Source organism: Mustela nigripes, chromosome 2, assembly GCF_022355385.1.
Source record: "Mustela nigripes isolate SB6536 chromosome 2, MUSNIG.SB6536, whole genome shotgun sequence".
NCBI classification, from domain to species: Eukaryota; Metazoa; Chordata; class Mammalia; order Carnivora; family Mustelidae; genus Mustela; species Mustela nigripes.
The window spans coordinates 207,386,768-207,408,430 of record NC_081558.1 but is presented as its reverse complement, the minus strand read 5'-3'; the positions used below and the strand labels follow the sequence as shown (position 1 = coordinate 207,408,430).

The 21,663-nt window shown below is 35.9% G+C and overlaps 1 protein-coding gene across 8 annotated transcripts in view; it reads left to right on the top strand.

Moving 5' to 3' along the window:
* Positions 1-21,663, top strand: part of SYNJ1 (synaptojanin 1) — an 86,802-nt gene that overhangs the window by 36,949 nt on the left and 28,190 nt on the right. For 4 of the 8 annotated variants that reach the window (XM_059392272.1, XM_059392268.1, XM_059392275.1 and 1 more), the window contains exons 9-21: positions 863-1,032; positions 2,118-2,199; positions 4,607-4,759; positions 7,467-7,632; positions 10,129-10,152; positions 12,874-13,065; positions 14,823-14,907; positions 18,248-18,388; positions 18,656-18,848; positions 19,120-19,278; positions 20,339-20,495; positions 21,090-21,207; positions 21,305-21,520. In XM_059392272.1, the coding sequence (XP_059248255.1) occupies positions 863-1,032; positions 2,118-2,199; positions 4,607-4,759; positions 7,467-7,632; positions 10,129-10,152; positions 12,874-13,065; positions 14,823-14,907; positions 18,248-18,388; positions 18,656-18,848; positions 19,120-19,278; positions 20,339-20,495; positions 21,090-21,207; positions 21,305-21,520 (1,856 nt within the window). The remainder of the gene's footprint in view (positions 1-862; positions 1,033-2,117; positions 2,200-4,606; positions 4,760-7,466; positions 7,633-10,128; positions 10,153-12,873; positions 13,066-14,822; positions 14,908-18,247; positions 18,389-18,655; positions 18,849-19,119; positions 19,279-20,338; positions 20,496-21,089; positions 21,208-21,304; positions 21,521-21,663) is intronic. The other 4 variants (XM_059392267.1, XM_059392270.1, XM_059392273.1 and 1 more) reach the window with 2 other exon arrangements.

Genomic DNA, 21,663 nt, shown 5'->3' with positions numbered 1-21,663 from the left:
TCTCTAAAAAATGTTCATCTGTCACTGGTAAAAAGATACCAGGCAGTTTCCTCCTTCATCTGTTCATCGTCTTGGCTATTTCCTAGAAACCACAGTCATTGTTTTAAACCTATGAAATGGTGAATAACTCATTTGTATACACGCAAAGCTAGACCTTCTTGTATTGATGAAAGTTTGAGAATTTTAAGTAAAAAAGAACCCAAAGATATGTTCAACTTCTGAAGAAAAAATATTCCTCATAAACACTCATTGAATCAATAATTAATATAAATGATGGTGTTCCATAAGATTGTAAGCTCAAATCAAACAGAATAGTTAAGAGAACATTTTCTGAAGTTTAGTCTCATGAAGTCTGGAAGTGACTTAATTATTTGACTATTTTGTTTTTAAGCTTGTGAAATAAATGCTATTAGACAGATTATACTTTAGAAAATGACCTTTAAAACATTTGAATGAAAGTATCAAAAATGAATTTTTCAGTTTTTGATGGGTTTTGTCTTAAATCAGTTACTTTATTTTGAGATTCTATAACAGATACAGATACTAAATTTATAAAAAATGAAGTGCTGGTGGTTTAATTTTCTAAACCAGATGAGAATATTATTTAACTTCTCTGATGTTAATTATGTCTCCTAATCTCTTGGGGACCATATGTGAGGTTTTACAAAAAAGATGTTACTGGATATCAGAAAGTAATTTTCCATTTTACTGCCAGCATCGATGCAAGCTTTGTGTGAGATCAGTGAGATTTCAAGGGACCGTGCCGAGGTTTAAATTTAAAATGTAAGGTCCCATTTTAACATTACTTGATAAGGTCGTATTTAGTTAACATTTAGATGAGTATTTGCCTTTTTACTTTCAGAGTCATTTGAAAGCTTCTGAACATGCTGCTGATATCCAGATGGTGAATTTTGACTATCATCAAATGGTTAAAGGAGGAAAGGCAGAAAAATTGCATAGTGTTCTTAAACCTCAAGTCCAAAAGTTTGTAGATTATGGATTTTTTTATTTCAATGGAAGTGAAGTTCAAAGGTTTGACTTCTCTATTTCTCTTCTTTTTGAGTTGGGACTTTGCTATATTATAAAAATTATTCTTAACAATGAGCTCTTAAATTTCCTTTTTTTAATACCAAAGTTTATCATAAAATAAAGTATCTTTATGCTACTTGATTTTAGGCTTGTTTTTCTCTCTTTAGAATTGAACAAGTAGTAGTAACAAGAGCTTATATTATTGGGCACATATTTTGAGCCAGGCAGTGTATGTAGTCTTTACATGTACCTGTACCAGCAGTTGAAGGGATCAGTTCAGTTATTATCCCCATTAACCTTTGAGGAGATTGAGGCATAGACTATAATTTGCCCCAAATCAGATAGCTAAAAAGTATTAGAGCTAGGATTTATCTGCCTGCAGACCTCATGCTATTATCAGTGAAACTATCTCACTTCTCCCTTAAAACTAATATTTTAATATATCTTGACTTCAGTAAGGACTATTAACTGCAAATAGAAGTAAAAGACATAGTTTATTATCTGCTTTAGTATAATTTAAATCTTCAGTTTTTGATTATGTTGTAGAGGAGGAAAGTATGTACTGAAGAAATTAAGGTCAGAGTATGGGATGAGGTAGACTTCAGTGAACAAAGCTCAAACTTTTAGCTTTATCAATTTGTGCAATATTTAGTTTCAATGCCATAGAATTTCGCATAGGTCAGTAGAGATAACATCTTAGGTTAAAAACCTAAAATTTCTTCCATAAATATTTGATTATCTTTTATGTGTGAAGAGCTATGAGGTCATAAATTTGAATGCATATTTAGCTTCTGACTACTGGCCTAATTAAAAATAAGTGGGTGTAGATAAGTAGATATGTGATAAGGAGTATATGACAGAATGTTAACAGTTGTAGAATCTAGATGGTGGGTATATGGATGTTTGCTGTAAATTCTTTCATTTGTGGTGTGTGTGTGTGTGTGTGGTAATAAAAAGTTGGGAGTAAAAAGTGGATGCTTAAAAAAAAGTGGATATTATATTTTAATCACCTTAATTGTTCTCATTTTGTTTTAGCTTTATTATTTGTGTTTCAAACTAGCTGTTAAACTTTACTGAATTTGTTGCAGATGCCAGAGTGGTACAGTTCGAACAAACTGCTTGGATTGTCTTGATAGAACAAACAGTGTGCAGGCATTCCTTGGTTTAGAGGTAAAAAAAAAAAAAAAAAAAAAAAAAGTTGAAATGTATGTATGTGACTTGTATCAAATGCCTCTTTTTTTTTTTATTTTTTTTTAATTTATTTTTTATTTTCAGCATAACAGTATTCATTATTTTTGCACCACACCCAGTGCTCCATGCAATCCGTGCCCTCTCTAATACCCACCACTTTGTAATCCGACCTCCTTTTAATGTTTTTGTAATATTTATGTTTCTCATTACTTTTCATAAAATGAAATTATGTTTCATTAAAGGTATTTCTTCTCTTACGGGTTTTTCCTCCCTCAAAATTCCTTTTCATTTAAATGTTCCCTTTACCTGTTTTAAATACTCTCTGTAGATAGCTGATGTTTCCCTGTGTTGTTCCTTAATTTTCCCTTTAAAAACTGCTATTTATACTATTCCAACAATTACTTCTTTTGTCTTCTGGAAGAAAAAAATATATACATATATATATACACACACATACATAATGTATGTATACATATTGGCCTTTGTTCTTTGTGTAGTTTCTTCAGAATTGGGGAGGATCCTTTTTCACGTCTATAGGGTTATATTTTTGACAGTCTGTAACCCAGTGCAATTTATATGGTGTTTTCAAATCAGTAGCTACAAAAAACAGGATCGATGAAAATGCAGTTGTTAGTGAGAATGAGAGTGAATTAGATTGAGCTTCTGTAACAAAGTCTTTGTTTAAAAGTTTTTTTTTTCTTTACTACATATCTGTAAATTCAGTCTAATATAGACATACTGGCAATGCTGAGCATTCTAAATCTTTCCTGTTATGCAACTGTAGGGGTCATAAGGCTGTGATGGGTCTTCATTTAGTTACATAGGAACTTAGCTTAGCTCTCAGATACTATAAAAACAAGAATAGGAAATAATGTGTTCTTAATTTTTTCAAGTTAATGATCTTAAATTTGGCCAGGACATTGGCTAATTAGTTACTTTGCAACTGAGGTTCTTTCTGTCTCAAAATGAAAGCACAGTGTGTAGATTTCTCTGCTACAGAAATGTATTCTTCACCGTAGCTAAATAATTTTTACTGTTGTGCCTTTTTATTAAACACTCTGTCATTGAGTCTTATTATAATTTATGTAGAAAATATGACAGAGACGAGAAAAGTAAAAGCAGGGGTCTGGTCATTTGAATGGCATTTATCACATGGTTTGGATTTGTTTTGAGTTGTGTTTTCAAGTGACTGAATATGTTTACTTAGATTCTGAGAGTAAACTTACTGAAATACTTGAAAGTCTTCATTAAAAGTGTAGCAAATATTAGTTCTCAGAATCTGACTTAGCCGGTATCCACTGTTGGTAACTAGGTGAGAGAGTACTCCCTCGTATATAGCAATTGGTTGACTGGTTACAAAATTTACTGCTAGAGTAGGCCAAGCCAAACTAGAAGCTAAGACTAGTTTTCCCAAATTCCTTGAAAAGAGGGAGCTATAAATGATAGAGATGGTGCTAGAACCCAATTTTGTTTTATTCTTCATGCTAACGAAGAACAGCTCTGGTATAAGTCCATAGGTAACAAATGAACCTGGTTTAGTGTTTTTTAAAATATTATTTTAGTTTTTGATCTTTTTGTAAGTATGGATAATCATGATACAGATAAAAAGAAACATAAACAGGAAGGAGTTAAGTAAAAACGCAAGCCATAAAACACGGTTGGATTCCAAATAAGACAAATGGACTGAGTAAAGATTATGCATTGCTTTGACTGACAGATTTAAAGGCCAAAGTTCCAAAGGCGAATGACTTCTAAACACGTTTATTGTTACCTGTGATGAAGGAATTGTGGTGGCCTGAAGACCTTGCATTCTTGCACGATGTATTCCCGTCAGCTCCCCTTAAAGGCATTACCAATATAGGTTTTATACATTAAACTGTCATGACTTTATTCAGAAATAAGACTAATTTATTTATTTTTGTGATAGTTCAAGAACAACTCTACTTTTTCATAATCTCGTGATTTTAATCACCCAAATGTATAACACCCAATCCAAAAATTAGAGAAAATTAGTTATTTGTATCTCTATTTAGATAACCTATGCAGATATTTTTATGTGCTCCAATGCATGCTGTTGAATAGTTAGTTCTTTAAGTTTTAAACCAGTTTGATTTATAGAGACCTTTTAATAAGGTTAATTTTACCATTTAACCAGAAAGGATATTGCTACATGGGAATATTAAGGTACTTGTAAGCTTCACTGTTGTGGTATTTACTTTAAAAATTGAAATGGTGGGATAGAATGCAGCCTAGTAAACCGGTAAGGTTTCAGAATCCTGCCACATAGTCCTATAAACTGAATTTTTTGATTCTTGTAGTTCTTAAAAAGTCACATTACAATGTATCAATCAACATACTTATAAAAGTTTCTCTTTTGCCATTTTAGATGCTAACAAAACAGCTGGAAGCTCTTGGCTTAGCTGAAAAGCCTCAGTTGGTGACTCGCTTTCAAGAAGTTTTTAGGTCGATGTGGTCCGTGAATGGTGATTCAATCAGTAAGATATACGCAGGGACCGGAGCTCTTGAAGGAAAGGCTAAGGTAGATCTAGATTTATCATAATGTTACAAAAGATCCTCATTTTCCTTTTAATAAGCTTTTAAATCATCTCTTTTAAAATTAATAGTTGGGGGCATCTGGGTGGCTCAGTTGATTAAGTGAGCAACTCTTGGTTTCAGCTCAGGTCATAATCCATTGGGTCCTAAGATTGAGGACCACCCCCGCACCTCGCAGGCTCCACTCTCAATGGGGAGCCTGCTTGGGATTCTCTCCCACTACACCCCTCCCCTCCACTTGCTCTCATTTATAAATGAATGAATAAAGGAATGAATGAATGAATGACTAAAGGAATGAATGACTAAAGGAATGAATGAATGTTGGGTTTTTTTAGGTATCTGTTTCAGAATTCTGTTATATTATGCCGTTATGTCCTCTTCAACACTTCCTTTTGTAGGAGATACTAGTGGTTGGATGGAAGAGAGTTATTTCCCTAGGTTTGGGGGGTATTAATATGACATATTTAGTTGTTTAGGGATATAATCCAGTAGGCCTATGTATGTATTGCTCACACTTTTTTTTCATGATTTTCCCTTACCTACCTGTTTTACTTATTGTGTTGTTTATTTTGATTATAAAGATGATTTTTTTAAACCATAGTCATCCTACTGAAGGGTCCTGTCACATTTGGCTTTGTGTTCCCAGCCCTTGTAGTACCTACTTTTTAATAGAATTGTGACAAATGGTGGATGGATAAACAAATCACTAGACAATTTATGCAATACTTCCTATGAGCCCAACACCTTTAGGGCTTGATTATTAAGTTTCTGTTCTTTTATTTATCTTACCTTGAAAAGGAGGCTATCAAAATGTACAAAAGAAGTGTGAGAGATGGGCTTACTTATAATTCTGTGCCACATCATTGCTTTATGTTGCTGGCCTTATCTACAGGCCACTTTCTCCTCTAGTATTTGGCACTTATTAAGGGACTTATTCTATATGCTTAAACACTGCCTTTTAAAGCCTCCTGTTCTCAATTGGATTTTAATAACATTTTAAATTTCTACAATTCTTCAGATTACCTCAAGTACAGAAATAAGTAAGAAATAAGTACATTCATCATCTCTAAGTCTTCTTTTAATTTCTAAGTCTTCTTCCTCTTCTATGTCTCATAAAATGCCATGCCTCTCTCTCTTCAGAGGTATTGGCCTTACCTGCAAAGCTGCTTTTGTTCAGTTCACAGAATTGATTTTGTTGACATTTACAAGTATTTACTTCTTAAATGGGTCCTATTTTTGAAAACCTTAAATTGTTAAACCTCCTTTATTACTCTTTTAAAATAGATAATATCATTCTTACTGCTAAAACTTAATTCTCTACAACCATTGCTTAAAATATTCTGTTCTTCTGCCTTTTGGTTTCTGCAGTAACTGTGACAATATATATATACAGGTTACATATATTTTCAGTGGTCTTTTGTCTCTAACATAATAGAAATGAAATTTCACATATTAAATATACGAGTCTGAATTAAACTAAACTCTAACATCTGAACTGCTCTTTCTTTTCCTTTCTCTGGGTTCCTTTTGATTAATTGCCTGATAATGTGAATGGTGAGTGTCTTTTCAAATAATGTCATTTGTATGTGTTACCATGTGGAAGGAAATAATGTTTTAATTCTCAAATTACTGATATTTCTGTAAGGAATGAAAATTACATATTACAAACTGAAGCGGTTTTCTAAAAGGCAAGAGTTTGGGTTTGTTTTTGTTTACTTGTTTGTTTTAAGACATCAAAATCCGTAAGATCAAAAGAAATCTTTATGGTAACTAATATGCTTAAGTAAAATATGTGTTCATTAAAAGTTATAATCAGGAAATACAGGCTTCCAGTTATGGAATGAAAGCATCACAGGAATGAAAGGCACAGCATAGGGAATATAGTCCACGGTATTGTCATAACGTTTCATGGTGACAGATGGTAGCTACGCTGGCAGTGTGCCTAGTGTAACATAGAGAGTTACCTAATCACTGTGCTGAACACCTGAAACTAATGTAACAGTGTGTCTCAACTGTACTCAAAAAAGAAGTTAAAATCAGCTCTTGCACTAGAGGAATTGGCCTCAGTTTATCATTTTTATTATTTATATTTGCATAGGCAATAAAATGATCTAAGACCAACAAAATGACAAACTGTAGTTTGCATTTAATATTTATGAACTGGAATTATAAATTTCTTTTTAGACCAGTCCTTCATTCTTATGTTCAGTCTTAGTTTTGACTAATATTAAAGTTATTTAGGAGCAATTCCAATTTTATTTTTTTACCATTAACATACTTTGAAGTCTCAGAGCACATCAGTGCTCGATATCCTGGATCTCCTTCACCCCCATCCCATTCCCAGTTCTAAAAGTTATAGGGTAAGACTTAATTTTCTTGTTTTAAATAGGTACACTTCACTTATTTTCCTTTATAGTAAACAATTTTAAGCATTTACAGCTCTTGATAGCATTAGTGGGTGAGGTTGTGGTATTGAGATTTTTCCTTCTTTTTGCAGAGAGCTATTATCCAAAAGGAAGAGAAACAATGAAATGTTGAGCCATTTTATTATGATGATTTGATATTCAAAATGGAATGATTAGGCCCTTTCAATTGCAGTAAAGTCATATAGAACTGATTTAAAGTTTCGAAGTGCCTACTGAGTTCAATTAACACTCTTTGGAACAAAAATCCATGCTGTTTTTTCCCAACAGGCTGGAAAGTTAAAAGATGGTGCTCGTTCTGTTACTAGAACGATTCAGAATAACTTCTTTGACAGCTCCAAGCAAGAGGCCATAGATGTTTTACTGCTGGGAAATACTCTTAATAGTGATTTAGCTGACAAAGCTCGAGCACTTTTAACTACAGGAAGTTTGCGTGGTATGCATACTTACTTTATATTTTGATTACTTTATGTTATTTATATCCCTTCCAGAAGTCCAAGAAATAAATGTTAATTTATTTTCATGAATATTTTTTAGATTGAGTTGACTACAATAGTTTTGGGGAAAATTTCTATCCAAGTAGTTTTTAAAAATTGCATTCTCTAAAGAAGCTGAGCTCTTGTAGAATGTTTTTTATCATCAGTGGTATTATTGAGCTCTGAAATGAGGCTCATGCATGTTTTCTTTTATAGATATGATTGAGGGGGTAAATGGTTTAAGTATCGCTAACTTTGTATAAGGCAGGATTTCATAGAATATTCAGCTACTACCTTTAATAGAATGTTCAATAACCTAATTATATAAGAAAACAAATGATTAATTGAGGAAAAAAAGTACCTTTATTGGTTATTTTACTAATTACCAAACCCAGATTTCTATAACTTGGTCTTACTATTGTTTGAACAAACATTAAATCATAATAATTTAGAATATTGCTTATTATAGGACACTTTAATATTTGACATAAATATATGGTTTTCAGGGTAGCTTTTTATCTTTTACTGAGTCTTATTAAAATCAAAAGAATTCGAGCTCATGTCATTGAATATGTATTTAGTATCATGGGAAAACCCAATATTCATTATAGAACTTAATGAATTAACTTCCTTAATTCCATGGTATTTTTTTTTAATCTTAACTTTTAAATACTCTGAACATTTTTACTTTTTCTGTTATCCTCACACCAAACCTTTCAGTTTTCCCTGTATATGTAAGAGGAATTGTTCCTCATCAAATAATGCACTCTTGGATAATTACTTGGTCTAATAGGTCTAATAAGCCTAATAGGTCATCATGGTCTAATAGGTCATCATGGATTCTTTCAGAATTCTCTGTGGCGCTGGGGGTAGTTGATTACCATTAGCCCCTCAGATATCTGTTAACTAGGCTGGGAAACTGAGACCCTACTAAAGTTCTAGAAAACAAAGTCTGATCTTAGATACTGCTTTTAACTCCAGGCTTTCTTCCTGGCTCCCAGTGGTGGAGACTTGGCTGATTTGCGTCTTACCACTTCTTTCCCCCGTGCCTACTTTGATATGGAGGCATTACTAAGCAACAGCTGAAAGTAAACAGTTGAAGGAAAGAAGTGAGGTAGCTAAAAATTCCCAAACTTGATCATCACTTTTTTTTATTTCCCTGCACATTTTCTTGTGTGTCGAATAAGCCTAAAAAGATGTACAGTCAGTTCTGCGATAATGCGTGTTCTGAGAATGGGAATTTGTTCCAACGTGGATGCTCTATGAGGGAACATTTTGGGCATAATATCTGTTCTCCATTAGTTTACGTGTGGTTTCACGCAGCAGAACGTAGAAAGGTAGAAAGAAAGACACAAAACATACACTTAGGCATATACTTCAAACCTCTCTCTACCTCAGTTCCCCAGGTGTGGAAACCTGGAGTTGCCAGTCCACCCCCTAGAATTGCCAATCCATGTATGACGTCTGATTCCTCAAAAACTTACTACTAATTACCTTCTGTGGACTGTAAGCCTTACTGATAGCAGTCGATTAACACATTTTTTTGTATGTTATATGTATTACATACTGTATTCTTACAATAAAGTAAACTGGGAAAAAGAAAATATTAAGAAAATCACAAGGAAGAGAACATATATTTACGGTACTATATTTAATGAAAAAAATGCACATGTTGAGTGGACCAGTGCAGTTCAGACCCGTGTGTTCAAGGGTCACCTTACTCACAAGCTGCCACCTTCCTGTCGCCCACTTTGACAAGCAAACTTTAGGTCTTTGTCAACATGAAATGCCATATTTAAAGGAGTATTCATACCTTTCAAGCTATTTAATGATATAAAACTATACTACTGGTTTTAATAGGTTTCCATCTTTTTTGGCATGTCACTCACTGTTGAAGATTTTGAGTGTTGTGCCCTAAGCTCATTTTCCCCCAAAGCTCTGTGGCTATGGGAATTTGTACAGTTTTGCACCGCATGCTGATTTTTTTGGAATGTATATGTTTTGTTATAATTAAACTGGTTGTACTTATCAGCTGAGTCTGAGAAAGAATACTAAAAGGTATATATTAGGATAGTATCTTTCATGTGTTTAATATCCTCTAGCTCCTCAGGCTTTCAGACCCACAATTTCCCCGTGTGAGATGCACACACACAAAGCCACACACACGGGAGCAGTCTGAAAAGCAGGCTGAGGACCTCCTGATTATGAAACTCTGGACATCACTGAGTCACTGAAAGATTTTTCTTAGATGCTAAGGGTTTGCCTCAGATATTGTCATTTTTTTTAATCTTTTAATCTTTGGTGTCCTGTAGCCATCAGAAAAAATAAAGTCATCAAATCGAATTAAAAGAAAAAAGTGAGGCCATCTTAGAATGTATTGTCGTAACACTCTAGATTTTAATTGTAACTTGTTGTTTTACTAATGATTCTTTGTTTTCTTCTTGATGCATCCATAGTTTCTGAACAGACATTACAGTCAGGTACAGTATAGAAAACCAATCTGTAAATAAAAGCAAATTTTTATTTATTTCTCTGAAGTTGATATTGTAAATAAATAAAGCTGTATAAATGGGAATTTCCTCTTATTTTGCCCTCAGATTCTAACAGGATAGATTGATATCTTGTTTTAATCTGAGAAGAAAAATTTCAAGGTCAAGAAAACCAAGTACCTCATTTAAAAGGAAATATGTCTTCCTGTAGCAAATGCTTAAATTAAATGTAGCTCATCTAGTTTTAATTTCATTTTTAAATTTCATTGAACAAACATTGTGTTCTTTCTTATACTCTTAAAAAGCTAATGGGAAAACTCCAGACGAGACTATTTTGGGTTAATTTCAGAGTACTGTCTGTGAGATTGATGACTACTTTGTAGAGTTTCTCATATATAATAATTGAAAAAAGCATAGGCTTATTTTCTCATACCATGGAGTAAATATTTTCTGTAACCAGAAGACCTGCACTAAAATGTGATCTGAATTCTTTTAAAAAAACATGAAGATTGCTAACAAAGTTAGAGGAATTAAGTGATTAGGACCGTTTCCTGTTCCTATCAATCTCATGCCTGCCTTTTCTGGACAAGGTTTATGAACTTGCCCTTAAATAAGAATCTGTGGCAGAAGGAACAAAAAAGGCTAAACCCTTGCCAGAAATTTAGCAGAAAAAGACATCATTTCTTCCCTTCACTTAAGATTTGGTACCACTGAAAATTTGTTTTGCTTAGTTACTGTTCAGAATGTTTTGAGAAATTATTGGTTATTTTTGTGAGAAGAATGGAAGAAGAGAACATTTGAATATATTTTTGAGTTATGTAATGAAATCCATTTTCTGAAATGATATGGCATTTAGGAATGGACATCTGTTTGAACACAGACTCATTTCTTTCTGCACATTAAGGTGCCAACCAGTTAAGAATAAACTAGAAAATTTTTAAAATGTTTTATTCCATGTATAAACTGATTTGACTTTATTAGTTCACACAACATGGCAACATGTTTTCACACAATTCATTATTTGTCTTGCTGAGTATCTTAAGCTGCTGAATCATTACAGAACTTGTGTTTTGATATAGAATGGATCACAGACGCAGTCTTCATAATAACAACACCAGTGGCAATGATAAAGACCATAGAGACCAAAGACCAAAGGCATAGAGAATGATTGTCTAGGTAGGGCCAGATTTCAGTGAACCACACCAACAGACCAGAACAAATCATCTGCTTCCATTACCACCCAACACCTCCTACAAGTAATCAGATCAAATAGCAAGAGGGCTAGAAATCTGCACATCTGTCCCTGGGAACAGTGGGGGTGGGCTTATATCTACAGCAGCTCCCTGGGGAGAGTCACTGGTCAAACTGTTTTCATTATAACGCTAAGATGTTGTTTGCCTTTCTCACTGTCATTCATTCTCTCAGGAGTCTGCTGTATCATAAAATAATTAATACTAATAATAAAATCATGTGGTAAAAGCTGAGAATCATTGTGATTTCCTTTTCCTCTTACCAATTGCCAATTAAGTGTTCATTCTCTGTTTTTAGATTGAGGTCTGTTAAGGTTCTAGCTACTTTAAATGCCGAGAATTTAATTTGATCAAACTGAAGTGTGATTTAGAAGGAAGAAAGATGGTAGTCAAAAAATATGCAGGAAAGAGATTGAGAATCCAAATGTATTGAACATTCAATTTAACAATGATTTACTGAGCACTTTCTATGGCACTCTTCTACTGACTGGAGATACTACAGTAAACGAAACAGACCAGCCTTTCTGCGCTAGTGGAACTTCCACTCTTGAGAGGGGAGACAGACAGTTACAGTGTAAATAAATAAAACTCAGTTTGTAAATGTGATTAATGCTATAGAGAGAAATAAAACAAGGAAGGGATATGGAAGGTTAGGGACAGAATGCAAATTCTAATAAGATGGTCAGGAAAAGCCTCACTGGAACTTAGAGACCTGAAAGAGTCAAGGGGAAGAATGTTGCAGGCAGTGGAAACGGTCAAGTGCAGAGGCCTTGTGGTAGGAGCACGCTGGCCTCTTATTGAAACAGCAGGGAGTCAGTGGCTGAGCAGGGAGCCAATAGGGAAGAGGTAGCCAGTGAGGGCAGGATGGCAATGCCGGTTGTTTAGGGCCTTGTAGTCCATTGTTAAGGACTTTGGCTACTGCTCCCAGTGAGATGGGAAGAATTTTGTAGTGACTTCAATCTCTGAATTCTCATTAGTATACATAATTTGTGTTTTTGTCTGGGAGCTATTTTTCATCAAGCCACCTGTCAGTAGCTAGAATCTTAAATGTAAATGTTCTTAGATGTTTTTGTTTGGAAATAAATAAGATTTATATTTTTACCAGCCTTTAAATGAAAGATACATGAAAATCAATGGCTATATTCCTAAAAATGTAGAGTCTCTAGTTTCATACACTGTAAAACAATCTACTACTTCATTGAAACAGAACTTTTCTGCATGTTTTACATTGTTGCAGTAATCCTGTAATAGCATTTTTACTGTGACAATTGTAGTAAATGTCAAATTAAAAAAAAAAATCTTGTTGGTTACTGGCATCGTGCTGGGCTGTGCATGTGTCTTATGCTTGTTTGTGCTTATGATGATAATTGTACTTCCCGTCCATCCTTTCTCAGATATAAAAATCAATTTCTGAAAGTGGTTTAATGCAGCTAAGATTCTGTTATGTGTTCTTTTCAATTAGCATCTTCCAAAGTACTCAAGAGCATGTGTGAGAATTTCTACAAGTATTCAAAGCCCAAGAAGATTCGAGTATGTGTCGGAACCTGGAACGTGAATGGTGGGAAGCAGTTTCGTAGCATAGCTTTTAAGAATCAGACACTCACCGACTGGCTTCTTGATGCACCCAAGTTAGCTGGCATCCAGGAGTTTCAAGGTCCGCTTTTTATAATATGGATTCACTTACTACATCCTGACTGTGCTTTATTAATCTATAAAGCAAATATAATGCATCATAATATGCGTTACTCTATAAAAGAAACTTGGATTTTTAAGTGTGAAGGCCAAACCTTAAAGGTAACCACGCATATAAGAAAAACTGGTTCTTAATCTTTTAAACTGACACAAAGCAAGCTTATTTGTAATTGGTGATTTTTTAAGCCTAGTATGTTCCATTTTTTCAAATCTAGTTAGCTGTTTAGCTACTAAGGTAAGTATTTGGGGTAGATTATGAAAAATCTTACAAAACTGGTTGTGACATTTGTTGGCACTTTATAACTTAACAGTACTGATTTTATCCTTGGAAAAACTTGGTTGTCATTAATAGCCCAAACCAAACACTGAGCTGAGGATGCTTTTTTAGATTTTTTTATTAGAATCGTGAATTTGAGGCTGCCTTCTTTTTTTTTAAAAGTCACTTCAAATTCCTTTTTCAAATGGTACACAGCCAGCAAGTAATATGTATAAGGCGAGGTGCATAGGAAGAAATGTGAGATACAGGTTTTCCTGTTTGTAGTTATCTGCAATCAGTTATATCTCAAACCCTGAGAGGTTTTCCCCCCGGACGTCTATTAAAATGCCCTTTTCACTTACACTGAACATAATTTGACATTGTAGTTGCCGTCATAGTAATAATAATAAAATAACAGCTAACACCACAATTCTGTAAGTACTGTACATTATTTCCCGTAACAGACCTACTACATAGACACTATTATTATTCTAATTTCTCAGATGAAGAAACCAAGACACAGCAGGGGAGGTGACCTGCCCAAGGGTGTGGCTACTAATGGCAAAACCAGAATTTGAATTCTGGCGATTTGGTTCTGGCGACCTTGTGCCGCACTGCAGTTTATGTAAATTTGGGGGCAAGTTGTTTAGGTTCTCCACAGCCTCAGGATCTTGTCTGCAACTAAAGGACAAAAATAATCTGTCTTATAAAGTATGTGGTAAATGAGATGAGGCATGTATAATCCTTGCACATAATAGCAGTCAATAAAGAGTTTTATTTGTTTCCTTTCCCAGTTCATACTATTTATAGGCCCTTTCTAGCTACTTTTCTTCATTTCTGAATATTTGGGCCACTCAAGTACCCCTGGGCTGCTTATCTCAGGTAGCTCCTGTTCTCTTGTCTTCCTTGTCTGTTGGGAGAGTGCTAATGGCTGAAACAGAGGGGGTACATCTTAACACCCGGATCTCCATTAATTTTCTTGGATTCTTCTACCAAGGAAATAGTAAAAAGGTCAAACCTCTAGTTTTCATATTTGAATGTGAAAAATCCCTCCTATTATCTCTAATTTGAGCTGATTTCTCAGCCTCTTTGTGCCTTTTCTGAAGAATCCCTTAACTTCCCCATCTTTTGTTCACTTAAGCCTTTGAGAAGTGGCTTGTTTCTCTGGTGCCCATAGTGCAGATTTTAGCAAGAATTCTTTCAAAATGATTTCTGGAAGGACTTAACGATCTTTAAGAATAACAGTCTTAAAGAAGCAAACTTCGGAGGCTGAATAGAAGATAAATTTAAAGTAATTTTGTCCCATTCATTGTTTTTGCCTATAATTGGAATTTGGTTACACGTAAAACACAAAAAAATGAAATTTTATGAGGTTGGTGGTCTTAGTTGTGCTGTTTTTTTGGGGGGGGTACCATTTGATTAAGGCTACCTTTTAAAAGTTCGTTTTGGTTGCTTAATTGTAGATAAAAGAAGTAAGCCAACTGATATATTTGCAATTGGTTTTGAAGAAATGGTTGAGTTGAATGCTGGAAACATTGTGAATGCAAGGTAAGCCAATGAGGTAATTGTCTAGTTGAGGGACGTGGAAGGCAGATAATTAAGTAGTTCTTACAAAGATAGATTGGGGTAATATATCTAAAGGTGTTTTGTTTTGTTTTGTTTTTTTAAAGATTGATTTATTTATTTAAGGGGCAGGGAGGGGCAGAAGGAAATGGAGAGAGAATCTTAAACAGACTCTGCACTGAGCACAGAGCCAGATGTGGGGCTCCATCTCACGACCCTGAGATCATGACCTGGGCCAAAACTGAGAGGCATCGCTTAATCAGCTGTGCCACCCAGGTGCCCCTTTGCAAATCTTTTAAAATCTGATGACTTTTTTTTTTTTTAAGATTTTCAGAATAAATATAGGCATTTTTTTTCTCAGCTGAAGTGATACTGCAGGCTAAGTTCTCAATCTGCACTAAAGCAAATACCACAGTAAACATAGTCAAATGAATTTTTTGGCTTCCCAATGCATTTAAGTTTACACTATACTGTAAGTGTGCGATGGCATTATGTGTAACCAACAACATAGACACCTGAATTAAAACATTCTTCTTTGCTAAAAAATGCTAATCATCTTCTGAGCTTTCTGCTAGTCTTAATCTTTGACCACAGGTCACCATAACAAATACAATAAAAATGAAAAAGTTTGAAATTTTGTGAGAATTATCAAATGTGACACAGAAACAGGAAGTCAGCAAATGCTGTTGGAAAAATTGCACTGATGGGCCTGTTTGACACAGGGTTACCACAGACCTTCAATTTGTAGAAGACACAGTAACTGGGAAGCACAATAAAGCAAGTCACAGTAAGACAAGGTGTGCTTGTATGTAGCGTGGTAGAAGTGGAATGGAAAATAAAGACAGGTAAAGGGACTTAGGTGTGTGGAGTTGGGGGGGGGTGCAATTTAAATAGAATGATCAGGTAGGGTTCACTGGGCCTGAGAAGCAAGCTGGATAAAGAGATGAAAGCCATCATTCTCTTCTCAGAACCCAAGCTGTGGTGGTAGGATTATGGTAGGTAGTAGAAGAGAATCCATGTGCTGGTTTGTGTTTTGGAGGTGCTATGGCAGTGTTAGATTAGATAAATGGGCGTGAGGTCATACTCTGGCTTTCCGCTTATCATGTGTGGCCTGGAACTTTGAGAACACACTTTTTTGCTCCCTTTAGAGGTTCTTGGGGTACTTTGGAGGTTCAAGCTTATTAATCTGAAAATCTATAAAGACCCAGGCATTTATGCTACCATCTTTGTATGAACTGTGTTTCAGACTAATGGAATAGTTGAGAAAAGTTCTTTAGAGAAGAATTCTAACTTAGGACAGTGCCTGTGGAATGCTGTGGTTACAAAATCAAAGCCGTGCAGCCCCTCATGAAGTAATGGCAGTGACCAATAGATGTGAAGACTCTAGCGGGATTAATGGGGACCTTTTTATTGTGAAGAGTTGATTAGATTGTCAGAGTCTGCACAGCAGATCTGCTGTAACAGCCCAGAGGTTTGGTGCTTCCTGCTTTGATGCAAGGGGGACTGCACTAGCCATGAGGTTGTTTTTGCCAAAACAAATAAATAAATTTGAATGGGTTTCCTAAGCTTCTGTGTTAACCAGTTTAAAGCAAATGCAAGAGTTAGAGGGACAAGTCAAAATCCTGTGAAGACACATCAGTCAAATCCAGGCTGTCAAACATTTTACTGGCAAATGGCCCAACTTCTTAAAAGATAAAATAGCATCAGAAAGGGGATGGAGTGGCGAGGGTTGAGAGACTATTAAAGATTCAGGAGCTGTAACAAGCAAATGCAGTGTGTGCACCATACTTGGACCCTGTTTTATTTTAGTCTTTTTTGGATTTTATTGATTTGAGAGTAAGTGAGTGAGCCGAGAAAGGGGCATAGGGCGGGGGAGAGAATCTCAAGCAGACTCCACACTGAGCACAGAGCCTGATGTGGGACTCCATCTCAGGATCCTGAGATCATGACCCAAGCCAAAACCAAGAGTCATTTGCTTACCCAACTAAGCCACCCAGGGGCCTCCCAGACCTTATTTTAAAGAAACCACCTGTGGGGGCGCCTCGGTGGCTTGGTGGGTTAAAGCCTCTGCCTTCAGCTCAGGTCATGATCCCAGGGTCCTGGGATGGAGCCCCGCATTGGACTCTGCTCAGCAGGGAGCCTGCTTCCTCCTCTCTCTCTACCTGCTTCTTTGCCTACTTGTGATCTCGGTCTGTCAAATAAATAAATAAAAATCTTAAGAAAAAAGAAACCAACTGTGAGGGGCGTCTGGATGGCTCAGTCCTTAAGCGTCTGCCTTCGGCTCTGGTCACAGTCCCAGAATCCTGGGATTGAGCCCCGCATCAGACTCCTTACTCAGCAGGGAACCTGCTTCTCCTTCTCTCTCTGCCTACTTGTGTTCTCTCTATCTCTCTGTCAAGTAAATAAATTAAAAAACAAAACAAAACTGTGAGAAGACATTTTTTAGATAATTAGGAAAATTTAAATGTGAACTGAGTAGTATTAGATGGTATTAAGGAATTGTGTGATAAGGGCATTGTGATTATATAAAAATAAAACTGTCTATTGCATTAGATGATGCATTCTAAAGTACATATGAGTGAATGGCATTTGTTTTATATTTGGTTTAAAATATTCACACACACACGTAAATAGGGTAGTTGAAAGAAAAAAGATTGGCAAAATGTTGATAACTGTTGAAGCTACCTTAGGTAATAGGTTTATGGTGCTTTCTCTTAGGGTTCTCTCTTTTTTGTGCATGTTTAAAATTTTCCATGGGAAGTTTTTAAAAGACATTCATTATAGTACAGAAAAATAAGAGAGGGGACGGAGTGTCTGGAAGCATGTATTTCTCTGTTCTAATGAGTACTAAAGTGTAAGTGAAGCTCACAGGTTTAGTCAGGACACTCAGGTTTCCTCCGTAAAGGGGTTCTGCACTTTGAAGTATGGTATTCTTTTGACCAAAAATTTTTTTAAGATTTTATTTATTTATTTGAAAGAGAGAGAGAGATCACAAGTAGCCAGAGAGGCAGGCGGGGGTGGGGGGGAAGCAGGCTCCCCACTGAGCAGAGAGCCCAATGTGGGGCCTGATCCCAGCACCCTGAGATCATGACCCAAGCCAAAGGTAGAGGGTTAACCCACTGAGCCACCCAGGCGCCCCAGGGTTTTCTTTTTAAAAGCAACAGAAAACCAGCCTACAGCAAGATTTCCATCAGTGTGGATTTCATGACTGTTTGGTAGTCTTATGAAATTTGGGTATAGAAAGATGTCATTGACAATTGCCTTGTAAAGTAGGCTGTATTGTCAATGTCTTTTAGAAGATTCCCTTTGTCATATTTTCTGCCAGCACAACAAACCAGAAGCTGTGGGCCGTGGAGCTGCAGAAGACCATCAGCAGAGACAACAAGTATGTGCTGCTGGCCTCGGAGCAGTTGGTGGGCGTGTGCCTGTTTGTTTTTATCAGACCACAGCATGCTCCTTTCATCAGGTCAGTGAACAGCGTCTCCCGAGGCTCCTTCCGATCACCGCGTGACAAGTAAAAGACCTGGCATGTTTGTTGCTTCAGAGAAAACACTTACTCCTGCATCTTGGTTTTCAGTGTGTTTTTGATAGTCACTAAGAGTTTTACCATACTGTTGCACAGCCTTGTCCTCAAACTGTAGTTTTATCTTTCTGTCGTAGACATTCCTAATTTCTGACATGCACAGAACTCTTGGTAGCTCCCCTCTTTGATTTAGAGTCTTCTGTTTCAAAGGGATGTCGCAGTCGATACTGTGAAGACTGGAATGGGAGGCGCCACTGGAAATAAGGGAGCAGTCGCGATACGAATGCTATTCCATACGACAAGCCTCTGCTTCGTCTGTAGCCACTTTGCTGCAGGACAATCACAAGTCAAAGAAAGAAATGAAGATTTTGTAGAAATAGCACGGAAGTTGAGTTTTCCTATGGTAAGCTCTTATTGCTTGTCCTTGAAGATGAAGCTTTGAAATGCGTACTTTAATTTACCCCAAATTCTCTGTCAGTTTTTGAAAACATACAGTAGTTCCTAGGAACATCACCAGTGTTCACCTAAATTGAAGTTTCATGTGTTATTAGTCTTGGCTCACATAAATAGAGACTGGCCAGGGGAAGGCAAGCATATCTGAGGCAAAGAAATAGTTGCAAAACATTTTTCAGATGGACTGTTGAGAATCTAAAATCCCTTCTCCTTGCCTTCAGGGAAGGATGCTGTTTTCCCATGACTACGTATTTTGGTGTGGTGATTTCAACTACCGCATTGATCTGCCTAATGAAGAAGTTAAAGAGCTGATAAGACAGCAAAATTGGGATTCTCTGATAGCAGGAGATCAGCTTATCAATCAAAAAAATGCTGGTCAGGTATATACATATTTAAGAAGATACTTGCATTGAGGAGAAGGGGAATCTTTTTTGTTATGAGACCTGCTTTCCTTTTTTTCTTTTCTTGAATCTCTTGGAGTGTCTCTTTCTTTCTTTCTTTTCTTTTCTTTTTTCTTTTTTTTTTTTTTTTTTTTTTTGGGGTTGGGGGGAGAAGGCCAGGGGGGGGGAGGGGGGTCGGGGAACAGAGGTAAAGGGAGGGAGAAAATCCCAAGAAGGCTCCATACCCACTATGGAAGATTATGGCAGGGCTTGATCTCAGGGTGAGATCATAACCTGAGCCAAAATCAAGAGTCAGATGCTTAACCAACTGAGCTACCCAGGCACCCACCTTGGAGTCTCTTTATACTTAAAATACATGACTCTAGTTTAACATATACAGAATTACCTTTTCTTAAAAAAATTTTGAAAAAAAAGAAAAAGAAGACTTGTAATAATTCCCAGGAGGAAAAATATATTAAGGTCTCTGTAAGATTCACGTTCAAGTGGAAGAGTACACATTTTTGGTTTTTTCTTTTTCAAAAATAGTGAATTTGGAATCTTAGTTTTCAGAGCCCCTGTTTTTTGACTTTAAGACCTTGTGGTAATCTGCTTTATTTATTCTTTGGTTTCTTATATCATCTGCCTTTCTAAAATTTATTTTTTAAAACTTACAACCACAAAATTTTGGAAAGTTAAAGTAATTTTTTTTTTTTTTTAAGTAAGAGGTAACTGAGACCGCTTAATATGCTGCCTTCATGATTATCTGACTTAGGTCTTACTTCCTCATTTGAGAATTAGATGTCAGACTATAGGATTTCTAAAATCCATTATAGTTGTAAGTGTTATAGCTCAAAGGTCTGGTAGAATTCCCTTTTTCATGTTTTTCACTTTGTATCATCAAAGGTCAAACAAGTGGCATGAACAGTCCTCGGTTATTTTTTCTCAACCTTTGTGCCATTCAGTAAAAGTATTCATCTGATCGACACAAATTTTGTGTGAATCTCCAGCATATAATAGATATTTAATGAATGGCTTGTCTGATTTTATATGTTTGTTTTAGATTTTTAGAGGATTTTTAGAAGGAAAAGTAACCTTTGCTCCAACATACAAATATGACTTGTTTTCGGACGACTATGACACCAGTGAAAAATGCCGCACCCCTGCCTGGACAGACCGTGTCCTCTGGAGAAGGAGGAAGTGGCCATTTGATAGATCAGGTCGGGACATGGACTTCTTCATTTAAATGAGCTAATGCAAATTTTATGAGGAAGAAGAGACTGATGTAAATATCAAGGGAGGAGGGCTGCTTTTTTCAACCCAGGTTTTCTAGAATAGAAGAAATAAAAAACAATTTAAAAAATATTCTCAGATTTGCTTATAATAATTTAATTTTTTAGTCTATTTTCTTTCAGTGACATAATTTCACATAGAAGCAAGGAAACATTTTTATGAAATTTTTATGAGAATTTCAGTGGAGTGCTGATGAAGGTTTTTAATTTGAATAACTAATCTGGCTTGGAAATACTATGAACGGCTACTGGTCCATTGAATTACTTATGAAACACTGTGTATTCACAGATCTTTCAGTAATCTCAGAAGTAAAGCCTTAATTTTGACTGAGTAAAGCATGAAATGATAATTTAACCAAAATACCCTTCTAACTTAAAGGTATTTAGACTTCCTGCTGCTGTACAGGTGTAGCAGATGAAGCTAGTAAAGCAGAGAAGCTTGCCCCTGGCTCCCCATGATCTGTCATGCTCATATGGCTTCTCTTTGTCTGTATGTGTGTGTGTGTTTTATTCTGACTACAGCTGAAGATCTAGATCTTCTCAATGCTAGTTTTCAAGATGGAAGCAAAATCCTCTACACCTGGACTCCGGGCACTTTGCTGCACTACGGAAGAGCCGAGCTGAAGACCTCTGACCATAGGTTTAAACAGTCTTGGTATTTCTAATGGTTGAAATTTATTTGAAATACACCCCTTCTTAAACATTTCTAACACATCCATCTTCCTTTATGCCTTAAGGCCTGTCGTTGCCCTGATTGATATAGATATATTTGAAGTTGAAGCTGAAGAGAGGCAAAACATTTATAAAGAAGTAATTGCAGTTCAGGGTCCACCAGATGGTACAGTATTGGTCTCAATCAAAAGTTCTGTCCCAGAAAATAATTTTTTCGATGATGCTTTGATTGATGAGCTTCTGCAGCAGTTTACAAATTTTGGAGAAGTTATACTGATAAGGTGAGTAGAATATTTCACGTCCAAAAGCAACTCATGACTCCTGAATATTTTCTGTATTAGAAATTACCTTGTTATTGTTTGGATAGTATATGAATACAGTTGGCACTTGAATAATGGGGGAGTTAGGGACACTGATCATCCCC